The following is a 15,934-nucleotide window of genomic DNA, read 5'->3' on the forward strand; positions in this document are numbered from 1 at the left end:
AACTTAATCTGACAATATTCTCTAAGTAAGTTAATATTTGATGTGTTATTAATGGTATTTAAGAATAAATTTTGATCCTGAAGTTACCTATATTTTACACTTTTGGGATAGGATAAACTATTGCATATATAATAAAAAATAAATTACATTGACTAGGATAGTTATTTCAATCTTTAAAAACTCATATTGTTTATAAATATTATAAATATTGTTCTATAGTCTTAATTCTTAATGTTCAGATAAAAGTATAGTAGTTTTGTTGATTGAATTTCTTGAATTTATATCCTGAAACCAATAGCCTGAATTACAATGTGGCTGTAGATGAACTGTGCTTAAAAAATAGAATATTGTGTTCAATATTTAGTACTAGTTAATGACAGTCCATACCTAATGTTACAAACACAATTTGCACAAACTACTCTTTAACTCTTCTCTATTTTCTATTTATTGCTCCACATTAGAAAGAAATGGAGATACTGTGTTGGCATCTCATTATTGGAAAATGTCTTTAAATTATGTTCTTAATTACTCTTGTGCATCCTAAATGACTTCTAAGATACAACTGGAATACCATTATCAAACCCACAGAAAGCGCTTTTGTTGATGAAGCACAAAAGAAATGTGTTGGCTTTTTTGTCAAACACACACACACACACACACAGCTAAATATGCAGCGTTATTTTAGAAAATGTTATTTCTGTTTTCCATGCCCAGAAAAGCTCAAATGATGTAATATTTTAAGTTTTGAGGAAATACATTTCTTAAAAATACATGGATGAATTTGATAATATAGATTCATCTATCTGAAAGTATGTTTTCACTTTAAAAGATTACTTTTAAAAAAGACATGGGATATCCTTAATTTCTATCCTCGCTGCGTCAGCACTGAAGTCCTGTTTTTATGAGCAATTTTTTTTTTTCTAATTATGGCTTCTACAAAAGTAGCATGGTATTTCATAGAGAGAACCATTGTGTGATTATCTTATGCATCATTAATATTAATAAAAAATTCAAAAGTGGAATTTTGTTAGATGACCTCTCATTTCTAGGAAGCAGTTGAATTTTGTGAGAGAGGCATTCAGCACCAGATTTACATCATGACATTCTATATCCTAGGAGCCCTGTAGGCTCTTGAAGCTGACTTGGGTCAGTTTAGCCTGGTAGACTATGAGTAGGAAATCCAAACAGCATCTTCAAAGCTGTTTTCTGGGACTTCAAGGCACCTTCTTTTCCTTCAGACACCGAAAAAATGTGGTAGTTCTGGTTTTTGTCTCTGCATATCCTGCATTTCTTGTCCTTTGCTCTTTTCTTCCATTCTATCCATTCTGCTTCATCTGAGAAGCCAAGACTGTGTTCACAGAATTAAACAACTAAAGAGCGCAGTAGGCAGATAGATAGTAATTTGAATTTCAGTTTGAAATAGTGTACCTAACAGAGCTTTTTCTTAAACTTAGATCTGTTATTTCTAAATAGTGTACTCCTTTACATAAGTATCCGTAATGAAAAATACCATGGATATCATTGCAGCTGTTCTTCGTGACAGATAATTAACTGTAATTACATAACTGTAAAAACTTAATCTTGCTTAGTTAATGTACAGTTTAGTACTATATAGTTAATAACATTGATGTATATAGGGCTGGGGGTTGCATATTGAATATTGTGCATTCATTTAAAATATTTGTATATTTTTGCTTACAGAAGAAACATTATTGGGACATTCTATGTTTAGTAACATTTTTTCTCTATCTAAGGTACTGGGTCCTTTAGAAGAAAATGAATTCTATGCAGAAGACTTTAATTTGTTGGAAAAAATAACATACAGTACCTCAGCGGAGAAGATTAAAGCTATTGTCAAAGAGATGGGAAACAGTAGTAAAAGGTAAAATTTTTTTGTATTTTGAGGCTTTATGATATATTGCCTCACTTATTGCCTGTGACAAATAATCCTTTTGCATGAAGGGAAATAAGAAATATATAGTCACAGTACTCATACTATATACTCATATATATATATATATATATACCCTCTACATGCACTTTTTTGTTGTTTGCATGGTATATATTTGCTATCCTCTTACTTAGTATCTGAGTACTTCTATGTAGACAGGTTTAACAGTCCTTCATTTCCTTTTTAGCGTTTCCCTGCCACGCTTAGTCTCCTTACCTACTCAAACTCTCGCCCTATTTTCTAAAAGAAATGGCACATCTGCTAAATTTTGTATCACCTTTATGCTTGGCTAATTATGCTATTTGACATAGTTTTCCACTGCATATACAAACTGTGTATGTTAGGTTTCAACTTTGTGTGTCACTTACCCTGCTGCTGACAGACTCTCTGGTACCTCATTACAGCACAGAGCTGAAAAAAAGGCGCCCGGCGTTATTCAAGAGACATGCCCTCTTTTATCATATGTGCGATGAAGCTAGGGCATAAGAGAGCACTGGGTGTCTGAAGGATCGTATCCTCTCCAACTTGCCTCATAACATGTGTGCAGCTCTGCTAAATCACTCCAAATATTTTATCTGCTCTCACTGTGCTTAAAACCAAAAGATGCGTACAGCTGACTGTAGACAATTCCTACTAGCTTTTGTTTACTTAAGGGCAATTGTAAAGAATAATAATAAGCTCGATAAAATCCAGTGCATCTTAAAGACTGCGTATTAAAGACTGCATATTGATATTTGAAGTAAGAAAGTGCATTGTCTTTGGGAATCGTTGGAAAAGGAGCCTGTAGAGGCGTGCGCAGATGTGGTGCTCTGACACCCTGCTAGACAGCATTCACACATCTGTTAATTGAAGAAGTGTAAAGATGAGTTCTAGCCAGCTTTTAATCTAAGGATCCACTCTGTGTACAAAGACGACAGCAAAATTTTATTGTATTTACAGTGTCTTATTGACATTCTGTGTCTGAGTATCACTTCTGTTATCTGGAAGGACTGGCACAACTGAAAGAATAACTACCAGAAAAACAAAAACAAGAAGAGGTAGAACTATCAACGAGATAAGTAGTGAGAGGCAAAACATATTTAGTCAAATATTAGGACTTAGTGCCAGTGATATAGAACTACTAAGGTTTCTAAGGAAATTCCAGCAAGATGTACTAAAAAAAATTAAGAGATGTGGCCAAGTAAACTTGAAACTCGTTCATTTATGTCCGTTCCTAGATGTGTTGTCACAAAGGGAAAAAATGGCAAAAAAAAGAAAGGGAATAAAGAGCTATAAATGTCAGTAGATTGTACCATGCAAACTGTGAGGCTGAATGGTAATTCTGCTAATTCTGTATCATTTAATTTTAAGAAGCGTACAGTTCACAAGCTCTAAGGCACTAGTGGTTCCTGGGCATTGTCATGCTAAAGGTTTTACTCAAAGCTGCAAATCTCCAGGTGATAATTGTTTTAAAGAGTCCAGGTTTGGGATGTGGGCTTTTTAAATATTCCTTATGCAGACAGACAGACATGAAAATGTGAATGTTTTACTGCTTTTCTAATGAAAAACAAATTATATGTGCCTTATTTAATATAGTGGCAGTGATTTGATTATGAAAATAGATGCCCTACTGTCGTCTTTGCCTAAAACGGAGGTGAGACAAGATGCTGAATTACTCAAAGAACAGCACAGGTAAGTTCTGTCTGTCATGATAATGCACTTATAGTACTTTCATATTAAAATTAGAATATACTGATGAGTACATAAGGTCTTTGGAAACTTGAGTAAGCATTCCAGTTTTAAAAGAAGTTGTTGATTCTGTGGTTGTAGGAACAACCTGTTCATCTTTACCTCTTTCTTCATAAATTAATTAGTAATATTCAGTGATTTTCCTGCCTTGTCCTTTGCTGAAAAAAAAAAAGTTATTACAATTGGTGTGAATCGCAAGTGGTGATCTGGAGTTAGAAAACTTGGAGTCTGTGCATTTACTAAAATGTTAGAAGTATTTTCACAGATTAGAGCTAAAAGAAGCCCCCACTGATTTTCATTAATGTGGAAAATTCTAGTACAGCTTTTTCTGTTTGTGGATCTCATGTAGTATTGTCAAGGCTTATACCTGTATAACAGTTTGTGGCTTAGCAGTGTCATTCTTGACCACAGCTAAATCCACAGCTAATACACCTAGATTTCATTCAAATGCAAATTAGTAGGGCTCGTTGGCACTTAATTCCTGAAGAAAAACTGAACAGATCAGCTAACAGTTTTACACTTGGCCAGCTCATATTAATGTCATTAGTGTACTTACATGTATGTTGGCTCCTTGTGTTTCTGATCCCAGATTTAGAAAGTGAATATACCCTAAGTGTCGTCTTTTGTTGTCATTGTTAATAAATGAGACCTAAAATGCCAACATGTGCATCTGTGAATCTTATCCTCTTTGTAATGGGATACTCTAATGGTAGCTGGTTTTAATTTAAGCTTAGCTGGGGCAAGCTTTCTGGAGCAGACAGGTACATTTTTTAAAAGGACATATGATAACACAAGAACCATGATCAAAATAAAAACTTTTGTAATGCTATTTCCAAATCCGTGCTTGTTTTTATTGGTAAAGGTGCTATAGCGTGCTGTGCCGATGGGCTGGTCCTGTTGTTGAAAATACAAGGAGTGAAATCAGTAGTAGCCTGTTTTAAGTGGCTAACACGTTTTCCAAACTTGCACTAACAACGGCCAGTACTGTATTACTACCCTGTTGGAAGGCGTTTGACTCACTAATGGTACTCACATTTCTAGGTATGTTTTTTGTGGAAAACAAATTCAGATAGTCCATTCTGTGTATTTTCAGCACATGATTTTTTTTTTTTTGTAAGTGAGGTTTACTAACTTCTCATTCCTGTAGATCCAGACGACTTTTAACAAGGATCTCCTTGACTTAGTCTAATCGAGTTTATCAAACTAAATTACTTTCCGTAATGCATAAAGCTAGTCCAGCCTGTCAAGTTTCACACTTGTCAGTTGCCATTTTTCCCACTGTTTTTTAAAAATTGTGTCACTGCTGGCACTTGTCAAATCTGGTAATTCTACATATCGGTGAAGGAAACTGTAGACCAGTAACAAAAAGGCCGTTTAAAAAACTTTGCTGTGTGTTTTCCTTTTACTTTATTAATTTTGTTACGGGGCATGTATTTAATCAATAACCAATATGTAACTATGTAGAGTAACGCTAAATTTTTTATTGTTGTTCACGTTTAGCTTTCCTAGTGATATCACAGGGAGCAATAATGGTTACTACTTGAAATGAGGGAAACATCTTCATGAGCAGTAAAATCTAAAGTGCCTCTGATATTACAAATTCATGCCTAAAAATGTTTGTTAATTCCACAAATTCAGTTTAGAGTGTTCTTGTCACTTGTCTATTAATTTTTTTTAACAGCGTAGTAAAAGTCGATCCCCAACAGAATGAACCATTCTATGATGTTATTGCTATTGTGGATCCATTGACAAGAGAAGCACAGAAGATGGCTCATTTATTGATTGTAAGATGGTGGTCATTTTTTTTAATTTGCATATTTGTAGTTTAATTTTTACTAAACTTCTTCTAATTTCCGTGTACAGTGTGATAAAGAAGTAAACGAAAAGTAGGTATTTTAAAAAATATATATATTTAGTTATTTAAATTCATATTAAAAAGTTGGGGATGATCTGATTCATCATTGTAAATACCTCATTTGCAATTAAAATTCAGATGCCCCTTGAACCAGTCCTTTTAAAAGTGAGTCCATAAATGCTCTTTATAGTCAATAAAAAGAAAGAAGGAGATTGTGTAATATAGAGGGAAAGGATCCCCCATCTCAAAAATCTTAAGAGGCATATGCTTCTTTCCATTAAACCAAATCACCTTAGTTTTCCAAGGTACCTAAATGAGGTGGTCTAAATCTGACCCGTAATATCATCATAAGAAGATTGCACTATAAACCTTTCAGCTCTTGGAAGGGTATTTCTTAGTTGATTAATGCTACCAAGTATATCTAGAAGTCTTCCATTGTGTGTAGCTATTGATCATCTAAAGAGATACTGTCCTAAAAACGTAGCTCCTAAAATGATTTTCTCTTTTCACTAGCTGCAGGATATCACTCTACCTCAGGTTCCTTTATAGTTTCCCATAAAAATGTAAATTTTGTCTTCTCTTTATGGTCTGTTACAATTCTGAAGCCCGTAACTTGATTTTTGCTGCATCCTGTTTTATCTTTTTCTCTGCAGTAATTATGAAAGTTTCATAAATTCTTACATTCCTTTTTCCCCTCCCACTTTCATACCCTTTTATGCTTTTTGTATCAAATGTCGAAGGATCCATTTGCTCTTCGTAGTTAATAGTAAAGTAAAACATTTTAAAAATTCATGAAAATTCTGATATTTCAAGACTGTGAAATACTATCTTCTGTCTAGAGCCAGATCTTTTATTTCACCATTCTCAGTTAAAGTGAAAGCTCGATACTACCAAATGAAAGTATTTTCATTTTGGAATTGACTGGAAACTCTCTCTGTTCAGCCAGAAGTTTGTATTGTGGTAAGTTGCATCAAGGACCTTGCAGCTCAGATCAGAAGCTTCCATTCCTCCTAGTGGCACAGGCTCCCTAATGAGCACTGTCTTCCCTAATGGATGCCTAGGCAATTGACCCCCGGGGTGTACCAGGCTATTCAGTTATCACAGATCCTACTTCATTCGTAGGAGTCTTATTCAAGAAGCCAACCCTTCGGAGAGAATAACAAAATGCTGTTAAAACTAAACAAATGGGAAGTATTTTAATGTAGGTGAAACTTATCTTTTATTTTTTAAAATGAAAATTAAAATAACCTGAAAATTAAAAATAAAAGCAAACATATAATTATCTGGAAAACCACTACCTCCTGGTGTAGACAAAACATGCTTACATGTACAGCAAGGCCCAAACTCAAAGTTCCTAAATGGATGCCTCTCTGATTATCTTGCTGTATATAGGTGACTTAAATAATGTAAACTTTAAGCACTGGGATATATTCATATTTAAAGGATCTTTTTTGAATAACACAATTGGATTAGTGGCCGGTATATTGGGATGGTAGCTATTAATAGTGCAAAATTTGCGTGGTAATTACCACAGCAAAACACACGATTCTTGCCCCAGTCCATGGTGATTATGTCCACATTGTGATATTTTTATTTTTTTTTACCCTGGTGAAAGCATGTTACTTTATTACTTTGTGTCACTTTATAGTCACTTCAAAGAAAACTTTTTTTTTTTAATATAAACAAAAAGTTACTCATATTAAATGGAACTGAAATTGAGGAGGTGGAAACAGCTATTGGTAAACTGTAATTTAAACTTTACTGCTTATTCTGAGAAAGTGGGAATTTAAGGCCAGAGGCAAGGTATGAGTCAGAGCATGGATGAGAGCAGAGCCAAGGCCTTTATCTGTTTTTAAAATATATACTGGATTGTGTCATAAGAACTGCTCTATATCCTCTCTAGTGGGAGGCAGGTAGAACTTTCCATATAACCTGTTTTCCCTTTCTCAAAAAGTTTTATCATAGACTTCAGCATCAGATATTTCCAGACAAGATAGCAAAGCTGCAAAAATGTTATACATGTTGCACTTGAACAAACTACATGTCCCCTAGCCTAACTGCTTTGCCCTGGCAGTATGTAATCCTTAGGATCATCTACTCTTTTTTTTTTTTTTCTTATTCCAGTAACTGTCAAAGAACTCAAAAATGTGGAGTGAAAAATCAAACGTTTTCTTTTTTCCTGTCAATTATCTTCTGCCTTTTATTCTAGGTTCTTCTGTCTTCAGGGAGAAACTCTTATGCCATCCCTAAAGTGACAGGAATCTCCGAAGGAGCCCCTTTTGATAATTAGTCTGATTTCCTGTATAACACTGGTCATAAGACTTCTTTTTATCAATTAACATTTGAAGTAAAAATCTTCTTTTTTTTTTTTTTTTTTTAATCTAAAGCTAATTAAAATATTATCAAGCAGTTGAATACAGCTACTGCTGAGATTTTCCAGTGGCTAATGAACCTGACTGTTAAACTCAGGCTTGGAATTGCAGATTTTTATTTAGCTCCATGCTGTATCATTTTGCCTGTTCTGTTGAAGATTCTATTATAAAGAGTTTGTTTTCAGTGTAGATGCTTCGTATTATGGTGATGTTCACAGACCAATTCCAAGTGATTGGTTGAATACTTATGGGTTAGTTAATGCTTTTCGGATGAGTTGTGGTAACTTACAGTAAGCGGTTTGCAAAGTGACTGCACGTGCAAAATAAAACTTGCTCTTAAATAATTTCCAATCATAGTAAACTGAAATAATTCACCTATTTTTTGCAGTGTGAACAATACTCCCTGAACTAAATTTCCATGCTCTTCTTTGGATTTTCTTATTTAAAGTAAACAGACTGAACTCTTCAAATACCCTGCTATAGAAGAGGCTTTCCAGTCTCGTAACCTGTTTTCATGTGTTCACTTGAATGCCCTGGGTTTTGGTGTCCCCAGCAGCCCTAAATAACAGAACCAGATACAGTATTCCAGAATTTGCATTGTTGGAAAACACAGAGATAATGCATTCTTGTCTTATCCGTCATTTCCTATTAAATTCCTTTGAAATGTTAATTAAGAACTGCATTATTCTTTTGGCTATGATACTACACTAAATTTCATGGTCAGCTGATGAATGAAGATGGTACCTCAGTCTTTTTCAAGATCATTTTATTCTACACACAACAACCTCTCCGTGCAGATCGCTGAAGTATCCTTCTTACTAATGGATGGGGGTTTTTTGTCTTGCTTGAAGATAAAGTCCAATAGAGATTCACATCACTTCGCATGCAGCATCTTTATTTGAGAAATTGTTTTCTTTAATGTTGAAAATTCTGGGTATGTTTTAGTAGATGAGACCAGCTAGCACTGGTTACAAATGGGGTTTTTTTTGAATGATAGATTCTTGAGTGACTTTGACCTCTGTTTTGGTTTTTGGTGGTCTTTAGCCCATGTCACATAATACTTTCCCATCTCATGCTTCCAGTGCTGTTGGGTTCTCATTTCCTGCCTCTTACTTGTTCTCACCCTTATACCATTCCCTAGTCTTCATCCTTTGCTCAGTAGTTTTTCAGTGGTGGTATTCATGTGACAAAAAGGATGAGAATGAGAAATGAGGAGCAGAACAGGTCCCTAGGACTATGTGAAGTTGTAGCATATAGTAAAGAATATGCATAGCCATGGGTTGAACTGAAGAAAGAGGAAAAAAATGGTTATAATAAGAGAGATTTAAGGATGACCGTTGTCTTGCTTTGTTACCAATTGGCTTGCTGTTATAGTAATTCTAGATTTTAGTCTTAGTGGTAGCAGTATTTTAACTTAGCTTTAATATCTTGTTTGCTAATATCCATAAACGTAGACACAGCTGCTTTATGCTTTCAAATAAGCACTTTGGATCAGAAAACACAGAAGCGAAGATAACTTGGTAAGGGGTTTTGAGGGCTTTAAAGAAATCCATAACTTTGTTAACTTTAAACAAAATTGATTGCTAACAAAAATAAGGAAAAAATACTGTCCTAATATTATGCTTCCTATATAACAGCATCCAGAAAATCAGTATTTTAGAAATGAATAGATGAAACTGAGAAAGAAGTAGAAATATTTTAACTTACTGGAATGTTTTCAAGTTGATTGAATAGTTTAACACATCATTAATCTATTGTTGCCATTGAAGATTAACAAATAATTAAGTATTAGAATAATTCTCTGAGCTTTATTCAACAATTTACTGTATGCAACTGTTTTAATAAGAGTGAAAGTCATTAAGATTGGTTATTGAATAAAAGGCATGTGTTATATTTACAGACTTTCAAGTGCATTAAAATCTTCTAGAAAACAATAAAAGAACGGTGATAATGTAATTGATTCAAGTATTAGAAAAGGGGGACAGCTGCTCTTTAAAAAACTGCATCACTAGGGGAAAACATTAACATTTTGACTATCAAGAATATCATATGCTAACTCATGCAGTTTTAGAAAAGGTCAAATCTTTATTTGGAATATCTGACAACATCCCTTAATATACAGATAAATTTAGAACTTTAAAATGTTTGAGATTTCTACTGAAGCTTGAGAAATGACAGGATGTGGCAAGGATAACTTTGGCTTATACTCAAAGTTTGATGATTACCAAGAACTATTTTTTTAGAGAGATCTTTTTTTTTTCTGTAGGTGCTCAAAGACATTATCAATGTGAAACTCAGGTTGTTTTTGAACTGCAGGTCTAAGCTGTCAGAAGTGCCACTGAAGAGGTAAGTAGTTTATAGCTTTTCTTACAAGTGTATGATCTAGCTCGTTTTGGAAAAACAGCCTTAGTGTATATTCCCTTGAAAAATAAACAGTGGCTTGTGTTTCTGAATTCTTTTGTTGCATTCGTTAGTTTCTTTGAATGTAAGTTGAATGTTACCCGAGCAGTTTGCACTTGTCTGGAGAAAAATTCTAATTCTGTGGTGTCAAGCATGGGATCACAGGGAAGTGATGTAGTCCATCAAATGCACCTCTCATAAACAATCCTTAGCGAAATCAGTGGAGAGCCTTTTGTGCCTCTGAAAAGTTGCAGGGGGAGATTGTCTGCCTGACTTGGTCACTTCTTACAGGTACCCTTAACTTTAAAAGTTAAATCGATCTGAGTAAATGTCCAGTCTGCATTTGAGATCTTGTTATAATTCATTAAGAATATTATATCCTAAAAGTACCTGCCTTAAATTGTCATTTCTTTTAACTGTCTGTAAAGACCAGGGTTCACTAACTCAGTTACAAACAGTTACACTGAAGTGAATTCCCCAGAGAGGATTCCAGTCCCTCTAAGAGAAATGTTTAAGCACTGCCATCCCTTTGGCAGGTATTTTACATACAATCTTATTACGAGAGAGGCTGCTAGTATTGCCTGCCCTTTAGCCACCAGACTAGTTAATCACTTCCTCACAAAACAGAAGTCCTTAGTTTCTATTCGGTTTGAGAGGAATTGAACTCGCGTCTCTTATACCGCAAAAGAGTGTCTTAATCTCATCAGTCTTCTGAGTGATCTTGGGTGAACGTTTTCATGATCGCTTTTAAATTTAGGCACTCTGCAGGTGTTAGTGCCTGGTTCTTTCCCTGTGCTTGGGAGAGGTGAGAGCAAAAAGTGTCCTGACATCTACCCTGCGTAAAGGTTGTATTTTTCTTGCAGTAGTGGTTTAATACGAAATGCATCTGCACACCAACCCAAATACTTTGTGGGGAAAACTGTATTCCTCCTGATGGGTACAGATGTTCTTACCTTTTTACTTTTCTTAGTAACATTTAATTACTTCATACAAGTGCCCCTGTATGAAGCACTCATTGCTTGCTTCTTTCACTCTGCGTCTTTAGTGCTCTTCTTTCTCTGTACTGATTCTTCTCATTTTGTTGAGTATCAGTAGAGGAAGGAAGAAAATCATCGTTATTTTGTTGTTGCAAGGAACTTTTACTTGTGGAATAAATGAGGTAAGAGCTGCAGAGGAATAGAAGGACCCTCCTTTCCTCTGCTCTGTCTTTTGCTGCTGCTAGTGTCAAGAGCTGTTCCCAAAGACTCTTTTCTTCTAGCAGACGTTAGTCCTGCTGCTTAGTTTAGTGATACAGATTCTGAGAATTCAAGGCGGTTCACAGTCAAGATGTTGAGATCCACCTCTCGGGTATTCATCTTGCCGGCTGTTTAGAATGTTACTGGAAACTAGGCACTTTCACAGCAAAAGATTTTCAAAAGGGAATAGATCTGTGTTCATCTACCAGCCCATTTGATATGATACAGCGTATCAAATTGTCTGACGTATTGCAAAAGAATAAAGGTGTTGTCTGACAGTATTCCAAAAGAATAGGGAGCTGCCGTGCCTCCAAACATCAATAATTTGGAAAACATTCATTATATTTTAGTATTTTAGAAGAACTTCATGTTTGGATCTTCATATGTCAGTAAACTTACGGGTTTTTTTAAAAACACTTTTTCAACAGCTTCTATCGTTTTGTTCTGGAACCAGAATTAACTTATGGGATCAACAAGCACCTTCCTTCTGAACCAATGGCAAAATTCCTGGAATTGCCAGAATCACCTCTTTTAACTCTAAATATGATCACTCCTGAAAGCTGGTTGGTTGAAGCAGTAAACAGTTCCTGTGATCTCGATAACATTCATTTACAGGATGTAAGTAATAGTTTGTAAACATTATAAAACTTGTGTTGGACAAGTTTTCTACCTCAAGGGAAATGGAAATACTGTGAGGTTTTTTTGTGTGTCTGTTTTCTGGAAATATTTTCTGTGGTAATTGATTATTTAGTCAGCATTTTACCACTTATATTTTCATCATCTTTTTTTACGTTTTCTCTTAATTTAAAAAAAAAAGCAATGAAACAGAAAAATTCAGAATTCAGAGTACAAGTGAAAGCAATTTATCTGCTACGTTTTGCTTTATAATGTTTACAGGAATACTATTTTTTTTAGATAAAAAGAAAGCAATTAAGGGATTCTGTGTGTTAGCTTTCTATTTCTCTTTTATTCTTTTTATATGTTTTTGGTAGTAATGGGTTTAACCTAGGTAAATCTTCAAATAAACATGAACAGATGGCTGTTTATTAATATATATTAAAATATATTTGACCTTTTTTAGTTCACAATTTTAAAATTATTTTTAATCCATCAGCTTCAAAGTCACTAGATTCATTTCGGTCATGAAACTTACTCAAAATATTGAGGGTGTTTGATAGACCAAAGCTGTGTATTTGGAAGGTGTATTGTGAAAATGAAGGTTGGGATTTACCTTACCAAAGCTGGGATGCCTCAGCTTCATCAATGGTCAGTGGAGAGAAGGTCCCTCCACACAGAGACTCATCCTCTTTACCTTGGATACCTATTTTAAAATTCAGTGAAATTCCTTCTGGAAGGACCTTTCTCTCTTGTTTGACAGCTGAATTTAGTTGAGGTAAATCCTATGCAACATATTTGTCATTGCAACATGTTGCTTTTCCCACATAGTTAAATGACGTAATTTATTGAGGAAATCTTCCTTCCACAGATAAAAGGGACAGTTATAGCAGAATATGAACTAGAATATATATTGCTTGAAGGACACTGCTTTGATGTGACAACTGGACAACCTCCTCGAGGGTTACAGTTCACTCTGGGCACAAAGAATAATCCTGTCATGGTTGATACTATTGTGATGGCCAACCTGGTAAGTATTAAGTACAGAAATAGTCATTACAATTGCACGCTCTTCATGAGAATTCTTCATGAGCTTCTTGTTCGTTAAGTCCATTTCTCTGTGTTGCAAACTTAGTAATGCTAAAAGTAACAGGAGTATCCTGGAGTTAAGACCATCTACAAAAGATGTGTATCTCTAATTGGCAATGGTTTTAAACTAGAGCAGGGTAGGTTTAGATTAGACATTAGGATGAAGCTCTTTATAACGAGGATGGTGAAACACTGGAACAGGTTGCCCAGAGAGGTGGTGGAGGCCCCATCCCTGGAGACATTCAAGGCCAGGCTTGATGAGGCTCTGAGCAACCTGATCTGGTTAAAGATGTCCCTGCTTCCTGCAGGAGGGTTGGACTGGATGACCTTTAAAGGTCCCTTCCAACCCAACACATTCTATGATTCTAATTTGCTGAGCTTTCCTCCGCTCCTCTTCTGATCCAATAAAGGTTTGGATATAGGCTAATTTTAGATTCTTATCTGAAATACCTAAACTGGGAGCCTAATTGTCTTAAGTAGATGGTTGGAGGTAGTTATATTCAGATGGAGATTCCACTGACAAATGTAAGGTATGAATCATGTTCTGATTAAAATAACCATTTTTGTCACACAATGATCCAGGCAAAAGAAGGCTCCTATTTTAGATACTTCAGTCAAGCGCTTAAAGCCTCTGTAGGACAAATCCACATCTGAGAATTCCTCTGGTCATCTAAAGTAATTATTTTTCATTTTAGCAGCCTGTAGAGCAGAAAATCTTGTTATTTCCAAAATGAAAGATTTATATTCTATTGGCTAAGGTCATTTGATAGGGAAGGATTTTGATAAATAAGATCTGTTACCTATCTGCTGTTCTTTGTATCACAAAGAATAAAATGATTAATAAACTGTGAATCTTTGATTTTTACACAAATACCAAATACGATCTCAACAGCAGATGTTCCACGTGATGAAATTTTTAATGATTCTTCACATTCCAAAGCTTGCTTCATCTGACTTTCACATAGCGATAGCTGTATGCAGTGTTCCTAAATTGGGAAGGAGCTGTGTTGACTTGGAAAGCTGTTCCAGACAAAAATTGTAGGTTTCAAAAAAGCCTTTCAGTTTAGGGTCAGTTTAATAATTTATTTCTTTCCTACTCAGTCACTTGCTGTTCTAGGTGGAGCTAGAAACAAATGGAGCACTGAAAGGCATTAATATGGACATACAGGAAAGGTGATCCTTGATTGCGTCACTGCCATATTACTTTCAGTGCTGGTTTGACAGTAGTTAATGGCTACTAACCCTGTCTGCGGTACCAAATGTTGGATAATTGATGTTTGTAAGCGTACATGGTTGATTCTGAAATGCTGATGGAACAAGTGACTGTCTTTCCTTTTTTTCTTAGGGGTATTTTCAGCTGAAAGCAAATCCAGGTGCTTGGACACTGAGATTGCGTAAAGGAAGATCTGAAGACATTTATCAGGTTTTTTCGTAAGTATTAATCCATCTTTTGGAAACGTGAATAAATCTGAAAGTGTACATATTTTGGAAAGATCAGACAGTACTGAAGGAAAATGAGCAAAAATAAAGCGAAAAAAATTGAACAAGAAGCAAAGAAAGATGTAAAGTTTGTAAGAGATACCTTATTTCCTGATTAGCCTAAGTTCTTGTTTGATTGCTCCATGTGTTCTTGAAGATATTTGGATATGTTAATGCATAATAAGCCTAAGCTGCTCAGCTAGGCTTGGTGCTAGCAAAGTCTCTTACTGTGCAGCTACACAGCTTCCAGACGCTTGTCCTGTCAGTTCCAAGCATGGTTAGCATTATCATGCAACTGCTTGCACCAAATTCTGTAGAAATGTCACTCATGGCTTTGCTGATTAATATTTGGGCATTCCCAACATACTTAACATGTAATTCCAAGAACATGTCTGCTGGAGCATTGCTAGCTCTCCAGCAGCGTCTTGATCAACTAGAGGAAGTGCCATGAATTTCCATCTCATTATTTTTTTTGAGCCCTGAGGATGCCTCTGAATGCAGTGTTATTGAGGGCGGCATCTTGTTTTAGCAAGGGCATTATATTAATGTCAGTTCTAGGCTTTTTTCTTCAATTAATTCTGAGTGTTTCTTAGTTGTCCAAGTCATCCAAGAATCACTGTGGTTACACCTTCACCTTAGGATGTAGAAGCACCCTTCAGTTCTGTACCCTGGCTGCATGTTGACTGCGCCACGTTTCCCTCTCTTGGGAGAAACCCCTGCGCATGAAAAGAAGTCACGTTGTACTCCAGTAACTGGCATTTAATTGCCACCTACATGGCTCTGTAATTTCCATGGTCAGTTTTCAAATGAGGAGCACGTGCTAGCCATCATTCCAACTGTTTGTTGGAAGAATCATCTTTTTCTCATGTTTTATGTAAGAGCATAGATCTCTAGCATGTGAGGGCCTCCTCTTGAAGCATTGGATCCGACCCCTTCTAGAGGAACAGGATTGTTTCATTTCAGCTTCAGTTCTTCCTTCTTTCCTCCCTCCCCTTTAATTCTGTGGGCTGAAATAAGTCTATTTCTTATAAAATACTTATTATTACTTGGAGTTCAGGAACACATAGTTCCATATGATGCTTAGTCATCGCTACTATTAAAAAATGAAAAAATTGATGAACATCTTTGCTTTTTTGAATATTTAGTTAATGAATCAATTTCGGTGTTACTGGAAGAAATGGTAACGGAATATTAGGTTCATTCTATTTGT

The 15,934-nt window shown here is 35.4% G+C and overlaps 1 protein-coding gene across 3 annotated transcripts in view; it reads left to right on the plus strand.

Moving 5' to 3' along the window:
- The window catches only part of UGGT2 (UDP-glucose glycoprotein glucosyltransferase 2), a 92,547-nt gene that overhangs the window by 55,270 nt on the left and 21,343 nt on the right, over positions 1–15,934 (plus strand). For all 3 annotated transcript variants that reach the window (XM_074562862.1, XM_074562871.1, XM_074562879.1), the window contains exons 23-29: positions 1,755–1,882; positions 3,527–3,622; positions 5,361–5,463; positions 10,173–10,252; positions 11,970–12,159; positions 13,028–13,186; positions 14,591–14,676. In XM_074562862.1, the coding sequence (XP_074418963.1) occupies positions 1,755–1,882; positions 3,527–3,622; positions 5,361–5,463; positions 10,173–10,252; positions 11,970–12,159; positions 13,028–13,186; positions 14,591–14,676 (842 nt within the window). The remainder of the gene's footprint in view (positions 1–1,754; positions 1,883–3,526; positions 3,623–5,360; positions 5,464–10,172; positions 10,253–11,969; positions 12,160–13,027; positions 13,187–14,590; positions 14,677–15,934) is intronic.

Source organism: Larus michahellis, chromosome 1 (genome assembly GCF_964199755.1).
Source record: "Larus michahellis chromosome 1, bLarMic1.1, whole genome shotgun sequence".
NCBI classification, from domain to species: domain Eukaryota; kingdom Metazoa; phylum Chordata; class Aves; order Charadriiformes; family Laridae; genus Larus; species Larus michahellis.